Below are 23,930 nucleotides of genomic sequence, written 5' to 3'. Positions count from 1 at the left end.
GTTGGAAGGACAGTGACCTGTAAGGAAAAGGCCAGGGTCACCACTGACTGTCTATACCAGGGATGGGCAACCTTTTGAGCTTGGTGTGTCAAACTTCGCCAAAAAACTGAGCATAACTCGGGTAGTGTGTCACTTTGAGGAAAAAACATTATTTCGCAAATGTTTCATCCTCAGGAGCAGCAAATGTTTCATCCTCGGCATGCGGCCGCCTCAGCGGCCGTGTGTCATCAGAAATGGCTACGCGTGTCAGTGCTGAAACGCGTGTCATAGGTTCGCCATCCAGGAGAGTTAGTGATCATGGGAGAGTATGGGAAGAACTAAGGGACATGAGAGAACCCTCAGACCCCACGGTCATAAATGCACTCAGGACTCCATGGGCGTAACAAGATTAAGAGCCAGTCAGCAGAAGTGAAAGTGAAAAGAGCATGAATCCGTCCATGCTGGACCAGGTTAGTGCCATTAGGGTGCACCCCCAATAGTGTCTGGAGTTGGAACACCCGTGCCTCCTGGACGTGTTTTCTCACTTCCCCATCCTCCAAGCCCTCTGCAGACCTACACAGCCACAGCAGGTACCTGTCACTGGCTTATATTCAGTGCCTCCTGGACTCTGTACTGTGATGAGGCACAATGATTACCAGTCATATGACAGGTGACACTTTACCTTGACAGTTTCCCTCTCCTGACTCTAAGATATTTTGACCTTTTCTCCTTCTCCTTAAAATGGCAAGGAAGTGTTTTTAGTTTTTGCTCTTTTCAGCATATCGTTACAGTAGTTACACCTAATTGAAATTGATTTTATTTTTTCTTCCTCTATTAATAATATTTTATTTTAGTCCTAATTTACTCTATTCCCTTGTATAATTTATTTTCTGGCCTCAAAAACAGTAAACACTTATCTGTTGATTTTTTACATATCTCCCATATCAGATGAATCCACTGGTCAGGGCTAGCACTGCTCTGCCTTTCAAAGCTTCAGAATGACAATGGATTTGAAATGTACAGTTCAAATATAACAGAGCTTTTCAGTTAACATACTGATATCAGCTTAATAGAAGACAATACATTCTGTTTCTAAATTTTGGCTGTGTAATTTTTGTTAAATATTTCAGCTTGAATTTGAAAAACTTACCAATATACGAAAGTAACAGTGTAGATACAAGCCACAATTAGACTTCTTGAAACTCTCTCTCTTTTTCTTGCAGCATACTGAAAAACGACAAGAAAAATGCTTATTTGCTTTTGGACAGAAATTCTGAAATGATCTAAGCATTTTAAAAGGCAGATTTTTTCCCCCTGTAAATACAGTAACAAAAGGTGGCAAAGTTGAGTAGGAAGCTTACCTTCATAAGTACAACTATAAGGATGAGGGAAGAATTTATGACTCAATATAGTTTCCCCAAGTAGATTTTTAAATTCTCTATGCATATACACATACTAAAAATGCTTATATGTATTTAACATGTGAATCTGTATATACAGGCATGATCTGAGAGAAAGTAACATGACAAATGAAAATCAAACCTGAACATAAAATCAAAGTATCAGTACTGGGCAATATGGTATAAGATAAACAAGTGATCAGGGTCAGCTACAGTAAATGGAAAGGTATCTTAAAATAATTTTTATATTTGGCTTTGGAGAAAATAATAGGTTGGGAAAAGTTAAGGGCTCTGAAAACTAGAATGATGGCAAACATATTAAGTACGCAAGAGAAAAGTAACAAAGTATCTTGACTTGGAAATGATATTATGAGCCAAAGTTTAAGGAAGAATGAGACAAATGTAGAGTTTAGAGGGACTAAGAAAAAGAAACATTCTGTGGCAGCAACTCGGCCAAAACATAATAAAGATTTGGATGAAGATAATCCCTATGGCCAAACGAAAAGCTAAGCTTGTGAGAGATTTGAGAGAGGAATCAGTATGTCTTGGCAACAAGAAGAAGAATAAGTAAACGTGCCTACCGAGCTCCATGACCAGGAGTCTGAGCAAGAAATAAAGTAGAGAGGACCACTGCGGACACCCAAGGGCTGTGAAGGTATTCGACAGCTGAATGGAGATGTAGGCTTGAAGAAGGAGGAGGGGTTAGAGGTGTGGACAAAGACTTGGAGGGCCCTGGTTGGGGGATGCTATTATAAGAGCGAACCACTTCTTATAGGTATTCTGAGCATGTGTATGGTACATGAAATGCCAATGTCAAGCTTACTTGTGCACATACTTAGTAAAACAAAATACCTTATCTCATTATCCTCTTCATTAATCTGTATATTTTCAACTGCCCTTGTAAGATTTGGTTGTTTCTTCTGGAAAAAGAACAGTGATACATATCATAAAATTATCAGTGCATAATATTCTATTTCAGAGGTTAGCGGTCTCTACCTTTATCTTTTGTCAATAACTCCAACAACAGTTGTCTTCAGCATGCAGCATGTAAGATATTTTTCCATTAAGAAATGATAAGAAATGCACGGTATTATCGACTCAACATTTTTAGAATAGTGGAGGCAAAAACGTAATAAAGAAACTGAAAGATTTAAATAGTAATCAAATTCAAAAGACATTTCAAAAAGCTGAGTCACAATGATTTAGCACATTTTAAACTTTTAGACAGGCTTCAATAAGAAGAGAACAAAGGAGTAGAAATCCAAATTAGCAGATAATACAGATGACATTTCCGTTTGGCTTTATAAGATTTTCAGCACATTCTCCTTCCATTTTATATTTAGTTAAAGCTATTAAAACCAGTTGCATTTCTTCAGTCTGCATTCTCGGCCAGAGGAGTGGTCTCCTAAGCATAATAGGTAATGTGAAGAAACCTTTCTAAGATTTTAATGTTGTTGTAACTAAGTTAAGGTTGAACTTCACTTATTTTATCATTTTCTTGGTGAGATCCTTTCTCAGAAAAGGGCAGTTTGTTTGTTAATCATTTATGTAAATATAGTAAGAACAAATAAATATATAAAGTTCAGAAAGTTTCTGATCAAGGAAAATAAAAACAACACTTACCTTCCAGTATAAGGCTCCAAAACCAAAGCCAATTAAGAGAGAGAAGAACGCTGGCAATGTCATGGCTGCCCACTGCAGCTTGGAGTCGCCAATGGAATTCAAGGCCTTCCCTGTAATTTAAATAGTACAGTGGTGAGCACAGCATATCCATGCTGAGGTTCTGCTCTATCGCTCTGGCAGCTCCCATCTGTTTCTGTAACACGCTCTTGACCTATCTCTGTTTAAAATATTTAAACCACTGATTTTTCTGCTGAGTATTGTTTGGGAATGGCAATATAAATCCACGTAGTTTCCAAAAGGTAAATATATTGAAAAAGAGAAAAAACCCACAGACAAAAGGAAATTTGACTTGGTTAATGTTGATGCATAGGGAATGCAGACGGGATGTATTCCTGGGTTTGGGGGTGGGAGGGTGATTTATACTACCAAGCAAATCCATCTTCTGTGGCTTTATCTTCTAATATCTTTCACTTTCTCATTCTTGATATCTACCCAAGCAATTTTGTGAAGATGACATTTTGTAATCCAGATCAAGGTCTGCAAGCACTGTCATTCTGCATGCATTGTGGTTAGATTACTTTTCGGTACCTTATGCTTAGAATCATGGTGTCTCCTCATTGCATCTTCAACACACAGTTACTGGATGCCAGGCAGTAATTGGCACTGTGCTACGGGCTAAAGCAGGGGTGGGGAACCTTTTTCCTGCCAAGGGCCATTTGGATATTTATAACATGATTCACAGATCATATAAATTTATTAACTTAAAAATCAGCCTGCTATATTTGGTCAAACCTTTAATTAACTCACCCCTAATGCCTTGGCAGGGCCAGACCCAATGATTTTGCAGGTTTTATATGGCCCTTGGGCCGGGTGTCCCCCACCTCTAGCCTCTAAGGCTTGATTTCTCAGACTTTTTATTTTGAAAAGCCTGAGACTATTGAACATTAACAAATGGCTGAAAGCACCAGTGTCTCCCTTTGCTTACTCTAAATAATAACTTAGTGAGAGAAAAGACCTGCATTAGCATGGAACACCTTCCTTGTTCCTGCTTTGCTCTTCCAATAGAAGCAGGATGATTCATAATTTACACAAAACACTTCTCCCACAAGGGTCTCTACCTCCCAACACAAAGCTTAGCATTTTGACAGAGTTTTCTCAGTTTCTTGACAGGGAACAGCTTTGTTGTTTGGAAACACTGACATGTGCCATTTTGGAAGTTAAAAATCTCAGTTTTCTTTTAAAGATGCAATACGTTTGGAAAGTGTACAGTTTCAATGATTGATCAAAATGTAAACTAATCCAAGATAAAGCAACTGCTTTTGCTACGATATTTGACCATGTTATCTGAGTTACTGTCAGCCTACACTCACCTATTTAACATATAAAGTACCTAAATATAGAACATAATACAAAAGAACTCAATCACTGTAGATGTAGCAACATTTAGGAAAGAATAAACTCATACATTTAACCTGAGAGGCAAGAAACAAATCTTAACTACTCTAGTGAGAACAGGAATTGCCTATTTTCCCATCATTTAGAAAGTGAAAGTAGAAAATTTGCCAAATTTATGATCCTTGTTTCCAAAGAGGCTCCGGTAATAGGATGTGCGTGCGCGCGCATGTTGGGGGGCAGTGAGTGGTGGTGGGTATGCAGTGTAAGGGACAGTGGGACTGGGTAGGGAAGTGGGGTCTTCCATTCACAAAACAATGAATCGCTTCCTTAAGACTTGATTAGCAGTTTTTCTGGTCCAGCCCACATCCTACAATCCCCATGGGAAATACAGTTTAGGCATCTTAAATTGGAGCTCAATGTGAATTCTCTCACCAAAATAAGTCTGAGTTAAAAAAAAGGGATTCAAAATGTTACTATTGTTACAATAATAGCTACTTTAAGGGTTATGGGCACTAATTTGGGATTTCACCACCATTTTTATAAAAGTGTTTCCTAAAAGAAAATGGGTTCAGAATTTTACATGCAATTCCTACCATTTTAGGAACTTTATTTTACTGTCTATAAATGATTAAACTCTTTGTGTGTGTACTCCAGTAACGTGTTTGAATTTTCCTTAGTAGTCAACCTGCTGTGACCCACACTCGATACTGGGATTGCTGGAGTGTAATTTTGATAAATTTGACCAGGTCACCTCCTTGAGAAGCCCTGACCAATGTCTAAAGGAAGCTGTTGACTTTTGTCCCCCAGCCCCCATGGAAAACCAGTGAGCTAGGATGGTGCTATGTAGAATCCCATGAGCTACGTTTGGGCAGCCACATGCCCTGGAATCAAGGCAGCCGAATGCCCTGTTTGCCCTGTTTTACCCAAAGGCCAAATCTTGAACTGCACCATTCAGACCAGAGCAGAGACCACACCCACTAGCCAAAAAGCATAAGGAACTTACTAGAGAGTGAGGTCTTCTGGGATTCCCCACTTAAAATCTTTCTCAGGTAGAAGGACAAGCCCCTAAAGGAGGTGTTCCAAACAAAGCCCTAACAAGGAAACCTAACAAGGACATCTTACTTCTCTCTCTGGGTTCTGTGGCTTTTTAACCACTTGGCAAGTCCCACCCCAGGACTCTGGCCCCAAGCAAAGCCCCGAAAACTGCCTATCCCTCCAGCAGCAGCCTGGTGAAGACTGGGAGGGAATGGGACCACGGGAACTGAACTTCACCTCCCATAGGTCTAGAGGTCAAGGTTTCCTGAATTTTGTTATTGCTTTTGGTAATTCAAGCAGCTTAATATCCAAGCCTTTGGTTCTGTCTAATGACACTGCCATATCTCTTGCAGGGAGAGAAAAAATGTTATCAGGAAAGGCTTGCTTGCACTTCTAGGGCCTGACTCCCAACACTTGCTCCTGGTGCTTTCCAAGGATCAATAAGATTTGAATCAGGCGCCTCAAGGCCTACATAAGGGTGTTTGGGGCCAAAGCCCAAGCCAGTAACAAAGCTTTGCTTTCAAGTAAAGGTTGCTCCAAGAAACTTTATGGAGCCAGGGAGCTCATCTGGATAGGATTTGAGTAATCCCAAATTCTTGGGTTGTTAACATATTAACTGTATCTCAGTATTACAAAAACTTTCCACTGTCCAAAATTCGTGGGAACTGACTTGTTTGGTTTGACTAATAATACCCAACATCTGTACAAATACAGAACACAAAAACTATGCTTCCAATTTGTGGAGCTCCTTTTTAGAGTGAGTCTGTAAGTACCACGCCTGTGAACAGGGATCTCTTGTTGCTTAGCAAACATGCTACTCGGTGCTGCTTCTTGGTTCAGTCCTAAAGCTCACCCAATTACTGACCCACAGCCTCAGTGCATCCAGTTGTTTTGATAATTAATGATGAACACATACTACACATCAGACATGGCTCCAAGTATATGTGTGCTAACATTTGAAATTCACAGAAACCCTATGAAGGATGCATTATGCTCCATTTGACTGGGGAGACCAGAGGGATTAAGTACCTTGCTCAAGGTCACACAGCTAGGCAGGGGCTGGGATATAACCCCAAGGCAGTCTGACTTAAGACTATATTTCTTGAAGATGTATACGGTAATGTCAAAGTAAGGATATCTCTCTACATCACTTAAATACTGTCTGCAAGGATCTCAAACATTTTTAGATATCCCTTTAGCCTGGTACAAAGATGTTACTATGACTTTGAAAATACAACTCCTTTGGATAACTTGGATCGCCTTTACAAGCTACAGAGAGGACACGCACATCTCTGGACTACTCCTTCACATGGCCCAGTCCTCTGCTTAACACGGTCACATTTTGGTTGTTATCCCTGAAAACTAGCGAGCTTTCTTCATATTTCCCTGACCCTGTTTCCAAAAACAGTCTTCCCTCCTTTATGCTATGACTAAAAGAGTTACATATGTCTATTATTATATATATATTATAATATAAAGTTTGCCCTTAAATGCAGGGATTAGGGGAACCAACCCCCCATGCAGTCGAAAATCCGAGTATAACTTTTGACTCCCCCAAAACTTAACTATCCTTGGTATCCAAGGGGGACAGGTCGACAGGGAGGGGTTCTAGGACTCCCTGTGGATACAAAAATCTGGGGATGCTCAAGTCCCCTTTGTAAAATGGCACAGATCAATTCATACAGTTTACCTTCCCATCCATGAACTCCCAACTGCAGATCAAAAATAGTACAAGTATTTATTGAAAAAAAAAATCCATGTATACTGTATGTGGATCTGCACACACTTCAAATCCATGTTGTTCAAGGGTCAACTGAGTATTTTATATGTATGACAAAATTCTAAGTATTTCATTTATGTCTGTTTTTCTTATGAGAATGCAAGCTCCCTAAGAGCTGGTCTTGTGCATGGGGATCTAAGTGCCACATTTGTGAGTGACATCATCTAGCCAAAAGCTGCTTATTATGTAAGACCCATACTTTTTACAAAAAGGAAGAAAAAAGAAAGCAAAACAAACAAACAAAAAGACTGGCCATTCCTTTTGCAATTTAAAAAGCACCTTCAAACTCAGAAGCATAGGACTGAATGGGTGTTTTGCATTGTTTGTCTTTTAAAGTAAGTAGAAAAGACTTTTGCTTTCAACCATGATGGTAGCAGATTAGCCTTCCCAAGCTAAAGAATTACTATACTGGACAAATTATCTCAGGCAACTGTTTCAGACATTAGCCAACAGGCCACACAAGAAAGATCAAAATCACACACAGTGAAACCCCAAATGGTCCTGATTTTCTGGCTGGGAGGCACCTTTAGATTGAGACATGGAAGACAGGACCCAAGTAGGACTCAGAATTCTCACTGAGGCAGGGACTCAGACTGAAGTTCAGGGTTGCTGATGTGGCTAGAGTTTGTGGAGCAGGGTGAGTTGCAGGAAAGGAGCTGAGCAGAGGAGTGCTAGAAATCTCCAGGAGAGTCTGCTTAAGTCATCGGTCAAATAATAGACTGCACGTGCACAGGGAGAGACTTCACAGAGCCTGCTGATACACTGAATGATGCCTGGGAAGCTATGACTTTATCAGAGACCCTAACAGTCACTCACATACAACGGAGTTCTAATGAGCAAGAATGGAGAGATTTTCTGGCTACTAAGTGACTTAAAAGGCAGGTAGTATGTATAGAATGGACACAGGATGTCTCAGTGGGATGAAGAAGGACAGTGAGAGACTTTATAATGCTACTCAGAACAGACTAATTAAAATACAATGAACATATATATATACACATGCTTTAACCTAAAAGAGAGCTGGAAAGGAAGGACAGTGGATCAATAAACAGGGCAAACAGGAAACAAATAACAAAATGGTAAACCCCTATCCAACCATACCAATAATTGTATCAAATATAAATTATTGAAAAAAACTCTAATTAAAAGTCAGAAAAACTAGATACAATAGCAAGGCCCAACCAAATCCTGTCTACCAGAGATAATGCTTTTTAAAAAAAAAAAAAAAGTCAAATCTACAATGAAAGGAAAGATTTTTTAATTCCCCTCTCTCAGTAAATGATAAAAAGTTAGATTAAAAATATGATATAAAAAATCTGAATAACACTAATCTGAATCTGAATCAACCACTCTGATTAAATCTGAGAGTGCTAAACATCATATCTGAATAACAGACATAAAATAAGTCAAATTTCAAAATATTACAATGTATTTTCTCCAACAATAATAGAATTAATTTAGAAACCAGTAACAATAAGACATCTAGAGAAAATCCATTTTTAGACTTCAAACAACACGTGAATAAAAGAGGAAATCACAAGGAGAAATTAAAATATTGTTAAAGAAATGACAGTGGAAACAGCATATCAAAATGTGTGGGGTACAGCTAAAGCTGCTTACAAGACATTTATATCTTTAAGGTGCTTCTATTAGAAAAGAATGATTTTAATATCAGCGATCTAATTTTTCCACCTTGAGACGTTAAGAAGCTAGAACAACTGGAGCAAATTAAACCCATAGCAGAATGAAGGAAATAATAAGGATTAGAAATCAATGAAATATAAAATATAATTTAAGATGCCAAAAGTTGCTTCTTTGAAAAGATGAATAAAATCCATAATTAGTAGGAAAGGCCTTAATTGACTAACACACATACAATCCCTTTACAAAACTTTCCAGATCTGAAGTATCCTGTAATTCAGAATTTTAGGTTTTAGAAGGTTCTGTCCTGCATATATTGTGTATTATATGACTTCCTCAGAGAGGTCTGGATAGCAACCTGCAACCAAACACATTAATATTTCTACAGTGAAATGCATAGTCACTTTAAGAAGAATAAAGACTATAAATAGCCTCATCTCAACTTAGGTCAGGTTTTGGTGTCAAAAAATCCAAAACAAACTGGATATTAGAGGGTCTTTTTAAAAATTTATGAAATGTAGAATTGCTATTGTGGATTTGTAATTAATAGATTACTTATTTTTACAGATAGGTCTTCTATGTCCCTACACATATGACAGTGCTATTAATAAATTTTAAGGAATGACTTAGCTAAAATCATAGGATGATGTTTTTCCTCTTACATGAGACTTGAGGGTCAAAATATTTAGTAAATCTAATAATCTTTGACTAGATTTAAAAAGAGGATATTAGACTTCCAGGAAACTAAGCTCTTGGTCAAAGAGGACAGGAATTGCAGGGGGAAAAGCATATTCTCTTCTAACATATAATTTTATAGTGAAATAACAAAATCATCAAATTTCCAAACACACAATAGTAAATAGTGATATATACAAAACTGAAAATACCCTTGGAATTCCACAACACTAGCATTTGTACTTTCTGTTGTAAAACTCAGGCAAATTCTACATGGAATATATTTTATGTCAACAATGAAAAAAGCTTAAATCATATTTATAAAAGTAATTTCATGCCTTATTTAAAATAATCTTAGCAAAAAAATTATTGGCTCAATTCTCTCATTGTCATCTCAAACTGTAGGGAAACCCAATTCTATAAGCCTAATCCTTAATTCTCAGGAAGACCATAATAGGAAGAACAGTAATGGAACAGTATTCACAGCAATAATTGCAGAATTTCCTTTAAAGCCCATGCAATACTCCCAGAGGTGCTAATTGGAGCCATGCATGCATTAAATCAGATATATGTACTTACTATTACTGCTACTGCTGTCATTCCTAAGGGAGTTGGCTGCAACAGGGGGTAACATAAATGGTTTTGTGACACTGACTCTGGAATCTAAATAGAAAGCAATAATGGGTCAGTGTTGCACGGTGATTTACATAAATTACAGAGTCCCCAAAAGGTCGAGTGCAATACCAGAGTATTTTTTCAGATTTACAAATCTCGATGATTCATATCCTATTTATTTCATCCTGGGTCTTGCTGTTCTATTTTTATTAAGAAATTCACCAGTCACCTTATAGAACAAAAATTCATTGCCTATACAGGCCGATAAATGTAAAATTACAAATTGTTCATAATTGGCCATTTAAAAGAAAAGCACTGTAATTAAGATTTTGTATTATAGGAACCCCAGGGAAGGGGGTGGGGGAGAAAGAGTTTCAAGACAGAGTAACTAGTGAAGACCAGAATTCATGCCTCAGAGTTAGATCCTTTAGAAAAGATTTGAGAAGGGGACATAAGAAGATGGGAGGTGAAGAATAACAGAATTGTAAATTACTGGCAAATAGCAGGTAAGAAAAATATGAGTGATGATCTCATTCATTGTTTACTCACACATAATTCTTTAATGTGCCGATCATTAGTTGTTTTGGATTGAAAAACAAATCTATAACCATTTCTTTTATGCTTGACATTTGCTTTAATATTAGACAAAACACACATACATCTTTCTCTAACTACACATATATTTGATTCAGAGGTAGATTCTTACCTACACATACGAGAATCAAGCTTGTTTTTATAGTTAAATTAGAAATTCTTATATGCCTTACCATTGCCAGGACTTAATGTTGAAGAAAACACACATTCGCTCGTTTTAGATGACACCATCTCCAAGTCCTTGAAGGCATTGATGGATCTATTAAAAATTCTAAAGAATTCTTCAGGAGTAAACATCTTGGGTTCTAGGCTGTTAGATGACTTTTTTACATTCTAGAAGAAGACAAAAACAGGATTATATTTTTCAAAGAGTCTACAGATTTTAACTGATAGCACTATGTCCTTCAATGATTCAAGGAAAATGAACTCTCTTAGACAATTCTGTTAATATACATAATTCACATAGGTACAGCATGATAGTGATCCTGTCCAGTTTAGTCTGAGGCTCAACTCCAGATAAAAGGAATAGGGTGGGCAGGTGAATTCAACATCATAACAATAAAACAATCCTAACAACAAATGAGAGATATTGCTCTTTTAAGATGCTCATTAAAATCATTATTCCTTCAGTTTGAGGCATAAGTTTAAGGCATGGAAATCATTATTCCTTACTAAAAAAATAACAGACCTCTATAACACAGTTGATGCTAAATATTGGCAAGGACATGGATGAAGCTAAGGGACTCTTACACATTGATGGAATGATGTAAATTGGCATGTTTGATACTAGCTGATAAAGTTGGATATGTGCCAATCCTGTGACCCAGAAATTCCACTCCTAGGTAAGGCCTCTAATGAAGCTTTTGCATTTCTGTACCATGAGACATACAGGAAAGTTCTTATCAGCAGTGTCTATAAATATGTACATCAATCAACAGGAGAGTGGTTTAATCAATAGTGATATTATATAAGCAGTAAAAATGTAACCACAGCTATATACATCAAAGTGTGTAAATCTTTTAAGCATGATGCTCAGTGAAAGAAGTCACAAAAGAATAAAGAATATGAGTAAGTTCTAAAGTCCCGCTAAAAGCAAATCAAAGCTATATTTTAGGAATTCAGAAATGCATGATTATCTATAAAGAAAACCAGGCAATAATACGAGTTAACACTTATGTGCACTTACTATGTACCTCTCTAAATGCTTTATATATGTTTACTCAATCTCCAAAACAACTGAGAAGTACCACCTGGTACGAATCTCCTGGGTTCCAGCCAAAGCATCATGATCATTAAAGGCACATTCTTTGGTATTTGGAATGTTCTTCCTGACATCACCATTTACTGAACACCTAACTCATCTTTCAAGCTCCACTGCATATATTATTTTTTATGACACCTTGTCTGATATACTCTACTTTTTATCAATGCCATCAGCACACGATACTAACATGATGTAAAAAGAGATGTTAACTCTAAGATATCATATAAGACTAGAGGCCCGGTGCACGAACACTTGCACGGGTAGGGTCCGGCTGGCCTGCCCCGATTGGGGCAAATCAGGCCAGGCCAGCAGGGAGAAGGGGACACAGGAGGTTGGCTGTCCAGTCCTCCCCGCCATTGGGTTGGGGGGGCCCAATTGGGGGCGGGGCTAGTTGGGGGGAGGGGCCACAGGCAGTTGGCTGGCCAGCCCCACCTCCTGGTCAAACTACCAGTTGAGGGGACAATTTGCATATTAGCCTTTTATTATATGGGAATAGAGGCTGATACATGGATTTGTGCACCAGTGGGATCCCTCAGCGTGGCCTAAGGGATTGGGCTGAAACCGGCAGTCCGACATCCCCCGAGGGATGTAGTAGTGCGCAAAGTGGCAGGCGGCCAGGGAGGAGCCTGAGCCCAGGCCGGGTGCCTTGCCACTCCTGCTCATCCTGGCCCCTCTGCGCCTGCCATTGCTGTTGCTCAGTAGGCTCGCTGCCACTCCACTGCGGTCTCTGCGTGCCCGACCTAGGGTGATACCAGCGCACCCATGACCGACAACAGGCTGCGGTCTTGTGCCCAGTCAGTCCCAATGCCGATCCTGATCCTGATCCAGTCCGGATGAGGGAGGGAAATGCAGGGGGAGTGTCTGCGGGAGAGGCTCATGCCACCGCAGCTGTGCTTGCTAGCTATGAGCCCGGCATCTGGTGCCCATCGGTCACCTGAGCAGCACTCCCACTGTGGGAGCACACTGACCACCAGGGGGCAGCTCCTGCATTGAGTGTCTGCCCCCCTAGTGGTCAGTGTGCATCATAGCAACCAGAAGAACAGCTGAGCGGTCACTTATGCTTTTATATATATATAAATACATTCTGGCTCAGAAATGAGAAGTGAATAAATATAGTGATTAGGTTTACTAGCATGACAAGAATTCTGAGATTGGAGAATACAAATAGGACTGATATTGGGCCTTACAGTGTAACTGGAATTTCGATGAGGAGGAAGTATTTGAACATTGTGGTACAAAATCATATTTAAAATCTTAGGTTTAAACTTCTAAAAGGCCTGTAGGCTAAACCTGGGCTAGTGAACTCTATGCCCAAGCATGTCTCCCAAATCCTATTCTATTATAGATCCAAAGTTATAATATCATCATCATAAAAATATTTATTAATCTTTATTTTGCCAGATACAGTGCTAAAGCGCTCATCACAAACCATCTCATGTCAACTCTACTAAAGTTCACAGAGCTAATTAGTGACCAAGTCAGGATCTGAACTCCAACACCTTGTACTGTACTTAATCCTAGTGTCTCTTCAATATGCTTAGATCCCAAATCACTGACATGCCCATATTCTAAAGTTGACAACAACTAGTCAGAAAATGACTTGGAGATACTAAAATGTACTTCTTTGAAATGACATGATTACTATGGATAAGAGGTCAAGTTTAAGTGTTCATTAGAGACAATTTCCCATTTAAAGGTAAATGAACATTAGTAACCTAATAGAAAAGTTATGATAATTTCATTCACTTATGAAAAAAAGATAAAATTAGGGCTGGTCTTACATTGTAGTGTAAATCAACTTTTACATTAAATGACAACTTTTAAGTTTTAATGTACATTTCAACACTGCAGTATAACTACAAACATGTATATCTATACTCATGTTTCAAAATATTTTTAAATTACAAATTTATACATTAAGAATCACACAAACAAAGATGTCGCCCGTGCCCCCCTCCCTCCCAACAATATAGGCTTTAGAGAAGAGTAGTAGAAACCAATCCCAATGAATATAAGGTTACCTCCAATGTGTGTCCTTCCATGCACTCCACAAGATCATCTACTATTTTCACAAGTTTGTCTATGATAGAATAATTACTCAAGCCTTCAGAAATATTTGAAAACTTGTCCAGAAGATCAGTCAAGCTGACTGACAATTGCTCCACCATTTCACTTATCCAGCAATGACTTGGCTGCAAGAAATTGAAAGAGAGGAAGATAAAGCATCTGTTTAAATACAGTCAACTAGGAGTATCCTTCAAAGACATAAATGCTGCAGTCATTGACTGCCAGATAAAAGATTTCCTTATATTAGAACAGGTCAGTTCTTGTGTTCTATTTAATTTAGATCTAAAATCTATTTCAAAATTTATAAACGTATATAGATTAGAGGAAAGTGTTGATGGTAAAAATTTTTCTCTTTCATGGAATTAAAATGAGACAGAGCCAACTCTTACCCTTGACAAAATTCAGATAGTAATGGAATTAAGATTACACCAAGCATGAAGCCCCACTGAAAAATATTTATTCTGTAGTCAATGTGTTCTTAAAAGAGCTTTAGGTACAGCGGGACTTAACAAAACACTATTGTGTGAGAAAGTCCTAGTCCTTAAGGAATTTCTAGTCTTTTGGTGAGCTGAAAGATAAAACAACCTATAATAATAAAAACATAATATGCTAATTAGACCGGACAGCTGGACGACCTTTCAGACGTCATTCTGGACAAAGCTGCGGCGGCGGGGGCCGAGGCAGAGGCGGTTAGGGGCGATCAGGCAGGCAGGTGAGTGGTTAGAGGCAATGAGGCAGGCAGGCGAGTGGTTCAGGATGATGAGAAAGGCAGGCAGGCCAGCGTTTAGGAGCCAGCAGTCCCAGATTGCGAGAGGGATGTCCAACTGCCGGTTTAGGCCCGATCCCAGGGATTGGGCCTAAACCGGCAGTTGGACATCCCTTGAGGGGTCTTGGATTGCGAGAGGGTGCAAGCTGGGCTGAGGGGACCCCCCTATTTACGAATTCGTGCACTGGGCCTCTAGTAGACTAATAAGAGCTGATTTTCCTAGAGTGATAGATTTCAAGCCTCCTTCATAGATGAGTTCCTTTTTTAGAAAAGAAAAGCAGTTTGGTAGAAATGTGATCTGAGAGAGAAGCACTTTTGCCTTAGTGGAAGGGCCAACTACATAATTTTGAGGGCCAAGGGCAAAATGAAAATTTATTTATTATTCAAAAACTTGTCTAAAAAATGATTAAGAATTTCAAGATGGTGACAGAAGAACATTACACCAAGCATGGAGCCCCACCCGTGAAGCCATCCCAACCCACTGGTCAAAGGCTCAAGCCTTGGAGTCAGGCATAACTGGGTTCAATTCAGCCGAGAGACTCCAGGTAAGCTACACAAATTTTCTGAACCTCAATTTGCCTATATATGGAATGGGAATAATGGAACAGGGCAGTAGTGAGGTGATAACGTATGTAATTTGAATATAAGTTTCATGAGGGCAGGATTTTTATCAAATCTTGTTCCCAACTGTGTCTCAAGGGCATAGAACAGTGTCTGGCATATGGGAGTTGCTCAGAAACTATTTGCTGATTTGATGCATGAATGACTAAAAAAATAAATGAAAGAGAAAAAAATGGATCAGGGGGGCCACACCTTCTGCAAAGGGCTAGATAGTTAATATTTTAGACTCTGCATGTCAAGAGGCAAAAATCAAGGCTATTATCAGGTATGTTTATACAATAGGAAACAAATTTCCACAAAAATTTATCACAAAATTAAAAATGCAATAATTGAATATGACTTCTTTTGCATAATAATTGAATTTAATTTTCTGTGTAATACAGGTGTACCAACAAGAAGAATAGGATTCTCTATTTGTGGTCAACATTTTGCTTATTTGGGGATCAAAAGTCAGCATTCTCTATCATCATATAGACCACAAGTGTTCATCTATAAAAACCAATCTCAGCTGGCTGGCTATGTATGCAGAATCAAGCAGCAGACGGGATCTGGGCTACATGGTATAGTTGCTGTAAATGGCTGGGGATCATTAGAGGTTTAGATTATTAGGAAAAACTTCTTAGTATATTAGAATGGATTTTTATAGTTCTTAAATTAATGTGGTGTTATTTAAAATTAGTAATTGATCATAAGTTCAGGTATTTCACATATTTTAAGATTACATTTTCTGTAAGTAGAGGCTCTGATTTCTTTTTTTAATTCTGCTAAAATATTACAGTGAGGCGAATAAGGTAATGATTGGAGATAGCTAAAACTGACTTGGCTTATTAAGATCCTAAATAATTTACTATATCTTCTAGAACCTATTGTATTGGAATGATATAGAGTAACTGAAGCCATGTAAAATAAATAAAACCACTAACCTTTATTTTTCTATTTACCAGAAAAGTATCTCTGTGGAGGAAAGTCAAGTAATTTATTTATTCTAAATTAGATATTGGGGCCATTTTAGACTTACTTAACAGAACAATTTCAATTAATATAATGCAGACAAAAAAGAAACTGGTTTATTTATAGATAGTTAAGCTCCAATTCCTGGAAGCATTAAATGTCATTTAAAAGTTTGGGGGTTGAGAGTTGGGGGGCCAGGGGGATGGAGGAATTGAATTAGAAAAAGAAAAAATGAGAAAAAGCTCATGGATTTGGATAACAGTGTGGTTATTGCAGGGGTGGGGATTTGGGGGAGGTGGAGTAGGGTATAGGGGGTATAAATGGTGATGGACAGAGACTTGACTGGGGTGGTGAACACACAATTCAGTGTACAGAAGATGTGTTGTGGGGTTGTGCACCTGAAACCTGTATGATTTTGTTAACCAGCGTCACCCCAATAAAATCAATAAAAAAGAAAAAACACACAAAACATCTCACATTTAACATGTCCTGACTCTACTCTTCCTCTTCTACATCACATCTCAGCCTAATCGCAATCAGTTTCCAAATCCTGTCAGCTCTACCATTTTAAAGTCTCCCAGATCTATGCCTTGTTCTGCCTGCTTTAGGGCTAGATTACAACCTCCTTTCCTTTCTTACCCCTGTCACAAAACAAACAAACAAATAAAAGCTTAAGATCGTTGGCTCTGGCTTCATTTAAGTAGAATAAACAAACCACCAGTGTGCATTAATTCAATTAGGCCATTTCATTCAACTCATCAACCAAGTTCTTAAAGACTATGTGTTTCCAAGAATGTTCAGAATGGATTCTTTGTTTTGTTGAATCAATGCTTATGCTTATCTCAAGCAACTGCAAGTTCATATTTGCACCAAGTCACTTTCCAAGCTGTCAGTCTTTCCTTTGGGGCTGAACTGCTCTCCAAGTTTCTCTCCATGTAGGCAGTGACAACTACCTTTATATAGTCAGCCCTATCAGCAAGGGTTGGAATTCCTAACATATGGAATACAGCACATACTATGAGTACAGTTTGAATGGTATTTACATGGCAGAACAGCCTTTACCAATTAGTTCACTCCATTGTAATTGTGCAAATTTTTTTTTTTTTGGCAAGCAAAATCCACATATTAATATCTTAAACTCCTTTGCTCTACTGTCTGAATACACTCTGCCTATCCTTCTCTTGGATCTTCTGACATGTAGGAACCAAAATTAAGTTCCCTTGTTTTGAATTGACCTAAGGGCCTCCTTTTGTTACTGTGGTCTTTTTTGTTTTGTTTTAGTGGTTAAAGTAAAAAATATTTTGTATCTATGAATCTTATTTTTACACTGGGGAATGCCAGTGCTTACTGACACTTCTGTTTATCTCTCTTTTCATCTGAACTCCATGTTTACATTCTGTATTCAAGTTCTCATTTATCTATAACTACACTTCCCATTTTTCACATACCTAATCAACAGTCCAAACAATCAACTTTTTCCAGTAAAATGTTCAATTCTAAAGCTGTAATTTTTTGCAGTTCAATCATGAAACGCCCACTACCTACTCCTACCCCAGTATCCGTCCTTTTAAAGTAATGAACAATTCGTTGCTAGCTGATAAGATATGAACTTCTGGACTATACTGCTGAAAAATATATTTCTAAAAGTTTTGCAATTGTATTTCATTCATTATTCATTCTTGCCACAATTTCATTGGAAAGGTTGTATAATAATAAAGGTTGTAAAAGTTGTATCTTTCCCTTGATTTGTTTAAATAGTTACATTTTAGCTTTTCAAGATTCTTGGATTTATTAAAACTAAAACTGAGACAAATAAATAATATTAAATATCAGCCAGTTTTGACCTGTCTGCCTGCAGGAGAGGTAACCAGTTTTTACTAGAATGTCAAGCAGTTTCGTGTTTTCTTTTTAATTAAATATAGTCAATGATTTGCAAAGAGAACAAAACATGGCCAACTGAATATTTCATTTGTGAGGAAATAGGTCTTTCTATTTTTCAACTCTTTCAAGATTATGATTAAGAAATGGGTAATTAAAGGTTGTGAAGTTCACAGATGTAATTTTTTCTTTGCCTTAACCACAGACATCATGGTAACTATTTCTTATATTTCAGAGACAATTTTAAATGTAAATAGTTCTTTATAAATATGAACTCACAGCATTCATTAGAAGAATGTATGATATAAATACCATTCTTTCACAAGTAGAGGAATGTGAAGGCTTAGGAAAGTTGATAAAGCCATGTAGGATGTCATAGCAGTGATGTAAAGACTACCCTTCAAATCCCTGAAGTACATATAACTGAGTTTTATTCAGCCATATATACAAAAAGAAATATAATCTTTGCTTTGAAAGGGAAAACATGTCTGGATTTTCCCTAATTTCTTACCTTCTTTCTTCGTGGTTTCTGTCTTACATTTTCTGGGTTAATTATAGCAGTTCTAGCTAGGACTACTAAAATAACATATCCTTTATATATATATATATATAACATGTATCATTCTAGAATGCTTACTGAATCAATATCTTTGAACTGCTAGCATGCCCCTACCACTGAAGATTTGGTTAAAAACTGTGAATTTCCTAAGGAATTAAAAAATGCATATTTATTTATTTGGAGGGGAGTGGGGAGAAAGGAGGAGAAAGAGAGAAACATCTTCTGGCCAAGAGCACATTCCTGGGTTGTTGGCTCAATCCCCAGTAGGGGCATGCAGGAAACAGGCAATCAATGATTCTCTCTCATTGATGTTTCTATCTCTCTCTCCCTCTCTCTTCCTCTCTGAAATCGATAAAAATATATTTATAAAAAAGAAAATATTCATGCACATTCTAAAAATACACATAAATTTAAAATAGATATTATATGAATTTTAAAAGACATGTGATATAACACTTCTGCAGTCTCAGAACTAGTTGAAATACAGTGTGTGCTTTGAAAACATCGTGGGAACTTGCTGATTTGGGCATGCTTTCTCCTTCCCACCTTCCTGCTTCTTTCAAGAAACTGTCCTGGTTTATTAGTTGAAAGAATCTGACACTTTATGACACTAAGCACCAGGCTCAGATGCAGAGTCACCACAGCTTTATGGAAATAGGAGCTGAAAGTGGGCAAGACATGCTAACAGTAAGTCCTCAACTTTGTCCATAGGTTCTATAACTTTAAGCAAAATGACATATAATGAAGCCAATTTTATGACAGGCTAATTGATTTACCTATTTATATTTAACAAGAGTTAAGTTCCTATGGCATCTCATCAATATTTTAGTAACGAAACAGAATAAAATGAAATGACATTATTCAAGGACCTGCTCGATAACACTTCTTTGTGGATGCCCCTGGCACCACTTCTGATTTGGTAGCTATTCCTACAGATATCTGTGTGCTTCCTTAGTGGGTCTAAGGTAGGTGTCTACACGGTGAGACTCCTCCGCAAAGGAGTTGAGGTAAAATCCCCATTAGAGATTCTGAGGGAGAAAAGCCCTGGCTCACACGCTGTGAGGCTTCTGAGAAACAGTGGTGTTCACCCAGTCTTCTAATCCAACTAATCGAATTACCAGCATTACCGTCCAGTTTGAGTGCTTTTGTCTCCTTTTCTTTAATATGTGTCAAACCTCAGTCTTGCCAGAATTAGAGGTATGAGTGCCCAGGGCACAAAGCATTCCCTTTCTTTCCTCTCATGCTTCCAGCATTTACCCCCTAATTGAGCAATCCATCGGATCTAGAGCCATGCCATTAGAAGCACAATAGTTTAAATCTGGAAGGAATACTGAAGACCATGTGGCCCAGTTGTTCCAATATCATAAATGAGAAAGCCAGTGATGTGGTTTGTCCAAGGTTACACCAAGAACTTAAACAGAAATATGAGAAACCAAGACTAGAACACCTGCTAGTTCTTTCATCAATGAGTACAGTCAAAGCATATAAACTATTTTTCTGCCAGGTTTACCAGGACTCTGCTCGCATATCTGGATCAGGTACACTGGTCCTTAGGCTCAATTAAGAGATCTCTGGGTAATGGCATGGCTCATTCTGTCTCATTCCAATGAATCCAGTGTCATTCTGATGAAAGAAACTTTCTCTGAGCAACTGTCACAACCAAATAGCAGATGTCAATTGCCATGAGTCAACCTTCTTTCCTCTCCTTCTGGTTTTTATTCTTAGGGCTAGAAAGCAGACAAGACACCCTCCTGCCGCTCTCAAACATCCCATGGATAGGCAAAGTGAGAACACTCCTATAAAAATACTTTACAAAATACTGTGTGCTCCCATTTCTAGTGTAGAGTCTCCAAAATCTTAATTCCCTTTTGGATGAGCTGGGTTTTGTCCGGATTTATTTTAGTCCTCTCCCTAAACAATTAATTTGGGTCTTCAGAGTTCACTTTAGACTTTGTACCTTTGCATTTTCTTGTTTGAGTTAGAGTGATGTAGAAACCTCAATCTGATTAAGATGGTAATCAGCCCAAACACTATAAATATGTGTTGTTTCCCAGAGCAGGTCTATAAATGGCTCCCAAGGCAGACACAAAATAGCACAGTGAGGAGGGAACAGCATGAGGAGGGGAGGGGAGGGCAGCAAGGATGACCCACGGGCTCAACTCCAGTCCCAACTCTGCTGACACAGTTTGGGATTTTAGAAAAGTCTATTCAGAGCTTCAGTTTCTCTGTCTTTGAAAAAAGGGTCTGTCTAATCTGTGGTAGCCAAAATGGGGCCAATACTCAATATGTGGCCAGTGTGACTACAATCTTAAGTTCACTTAATTTTAGTTTTTTAAATTTAAAAATCAGTACCTGATTCAGTGACTAGAAAGCTTTTAAGTATGTTTGGAAAAGCTAGGTATGTGAACCTATATTTTCATGAAAATCTAAATATGGACTAAATATTTCTGATGAAAACTTAGTGTCTGAACTAGAATGTGCTGTAGGTGGGTTCTGAATAATATAAAACAATGTAAAACATTCCATTAATAATTTTATATAGATTGTAAGGTAAAATGATATTTTGGACCACATGAAATTTATTATTATAGTTACACCTTTCCCTTGTAACTTTTTTTTAATGTAATGACTGGACAATTTAAGATTACATATGTGGCTTCTATTATATTTCTTTCAGACAGTAATGGGATAGGTGTTCTGAGCAGTGCCTTAGTATAATCACTTATTTATTAAGATGGACCCTGTAGATTAAATACACAAAAGAGCCATTTAAAAATACTATTTGATGTTGTATTTTATTCATTTAACTAACATTTATACTTAATCATTTAAAAAATACTTATTATATGAGAGGTAGAGGTAGATAATGACCGTGTCTACTTGGCTGACTTCTCTTTCTATAGTAAGTACTCCAAATCTGAGGGTCAACCCTCAGGAGCTGTACTTACAATTAGTGAACTTGCTCTGTGGCCACAGCTGATTGGACAGTGGTGGACCCTGAGCTTGATGGGCCAATCAAAAAGTCTCTCCCCCAAACTAGTAGTGGTGATAGGAACTGATAACCAGTCTCTGCAGGGCTGAAACTGTGACATGAAAATTTGGGAGCGCTGGGGAAGTTACAATCTACCAGGTGACTGGGACAGAGGAGACAAGTTCTGTCAGACAGAATAGAACGAGGCAGAGATGCAGAAATGGAGAAAGGAAAATCCAGTTTTTGTGTCTTCATTGTTTTTTTCACAATACTTTGAGGCAAATATATAACACATGCAATTTTAAACAGTTGGGTAAGCAATATATGATCAGGTTCCCAAAATGAAGAGTTTCTGGACAAATTCTATAGAAATTCAGAGAAACCATGTCAGTATTATGTAGCAGCACCAAGCAAAAGCACAGTAGGTATGATGTCCAAGTGATACAGGGAAGAAAGAGCATGATATGAACAGTAGGGAATGGCCTGGTGAGAAGGCCTGGTGAGAAAGAAGGATCTTAGGCTGCCCTTGGAGGAAATGACCATTAAGATGCTTTCAGCCCCAGGATAACTGCATGATTCTATGGGGAGAATTTGAATGGGTAGACGGGAGGGAGAAAGGCATCCCTGGCAAAGGGAAGTAGCACTCAATAGTCTTGAAGTTTAGAATAAGCACAGCAATTTTAGAAGGCAGGGAATCATCTGGCTGGGGTGGTGAGTTTGTGTTAGGGTGGGGCAAGATTGTGGAGAGTCCTGAGCAAGCGTCAGATTCAGGAATTTGGCTTTCAGCCTTCAGTCACTGGGAACAAAGAGAAAGTTCTTGAATATGGAAATGACTCAATAATAAGTAGTATAATAGAAGGCTCAAGGAAACCATGATTCCTCAAAATTTGCATAATATAACTCTCACACTGAAGATCTTTTACAAAATGAACACCTACCTAAAAAAAGACAAGAGTAATATTGCAGAGCAGATATTATGTGTTGTTATAGGCATTCACCTCACCTCATCATATTAATCGTGTGGAGTCTATTCAGGTCAAATTTGTACCTCAGGGAAATTACAAGTGATTACACGTTGGGGAACTTTCCTCCTTCCTTCCGTCTTCACTTTCTTTCAGCAGATATTTATTAAGTGCCTATCACCCATTAGGCAGTGAGGATATTAAAAAGCAAACATACAATTCCTGCCCGCATGAAGTTTACAAGTGGACAATTATCGATAAAATAATTCCACAAATAAATGGAAAACTGCTACTCTGAGGCATGCTGGGGAAAAACTTTCTAATAGGATGATTTGGTGTCATCAAGGAGAGGGAAGGCTTCCTTAAAGAAGTGAGATTGACTCTGAGAGAGTCAGCGGTTACCTACACAAGAGGACAGACCAGATTCTAGGTACAGAGAAAGCCATGTGCAGAGGTGCCTTGCAGCGGGAACATGTGCGGATGAGGGCCGGAGCAGGATATGGAAAGGTGCCAGATCAAACAGCTCTTGGAGGCCTTGTTTAAGGAGCTCCTTTTCCTGTTTCCCAAGAGCAATTAAGAGCCGTTCAAAGTACATGAAGGAGGAGTTAAATGATCGCTTGAAATTTTTCTTTTTTAATCAGTATCGACTAAAAAAATGGAAACCTTCAATGATGAATTCTGAAATGGCCAGGGAGATTGGAGGAGCCCAGAAGCAGCCGAAGAAGGGGAGACTAGTCCAGAAGTGAAATCATGCATACCTGAGGAAGGGTGTTGCAGAGGGAAGATGGCTGGGAGGCATATGGTTAGAGTAACGTTACATATTGCCAATAACTTGTTCAACCCTGCTTAATTTAACTTAATTAAAAATTGACGTGATAGTTAAGACTGGTTCAGGTAAGAATCATCAATAGCTGCTAAACTTACAGGAGGAACTTTGATGAGGAATTGGACATCATCTGAAAGTGTCTCCCCAAAGATTACTTATCAGTCGCTAATGAGTAAATACACAGAAACAGTGGAACACCTGCACCAGGTGATCACACAACGAGGACCAGGAAGGGGAGATGGACAATATGTGCCTCTAGATGTGATAACCTGAGGCATCATCACTTATGTCACATAGAGGCTGGCCATGCCTAATCTGAAGATAGCCA

The 23,930-nt window shown here is 38.3% G+C and overlaps 1 protein-coding gene across 2 annotated transcripts in view; it reads right to left on the bottom strand.

Moving 5' to 3' along the window:
- Nucleotides 1-23,930, bottom strand: part of KITLG (KIT ligand) — an 89,470-nt gene that overhangs the window by 12,377 nt on the left and 53,163 nt on the right. For both annotated transcript variants that reach the window (XM_008143785.3, XM_054718808.1), the window contains exons 4-9: nt 14,023-14,193; nt 10,911-11,070; nt 10,108-10,191; nt 3,003-3,112; nt 2,232-2,299; nt 1,130-1,206 (exon numbers count right to left, since the gene is read on the bottom strand). In XM_008143785.3, coding sequence (XP_008142007.1) covers nt 1,167-1,206; nt 2,232-2,299; nt 3,003-3,112; nt 10,108-10,191; nt 10,911-11,070; nt 14,023-14,193 — 633 coding nt within the window. In that variant the 3' untranslated portion in view covers nt 1,130-1,166. The remainder of the gene's footprint in view (nt 1-1,129; nt 1,207-2,231; nt 2,300-3,002; nt 3,113-10,107; nt 10,192-10,910; nt 11,071-14,022; nt 14,194-23,930) is intronic.

Source organism: Eptesicus fuscus, chromosome 7 (genome assembly GCF_027574615.1).
Source record: "Eptesicus fuscus isolate TK198812 chromosome 7, DD_ASM_mEF_20220401, whole genome shotgun sequence".
Taxonomy (NCBI): Eukaryota; Metazoa; Chordata; class Mammalia; order Chiroptera; family Vespertilionidae; genus Eptesicus; species Eptesicus fuscus.
This window is presented reverse-complemented; position numbering and strand designations above follow the sequence as displayed.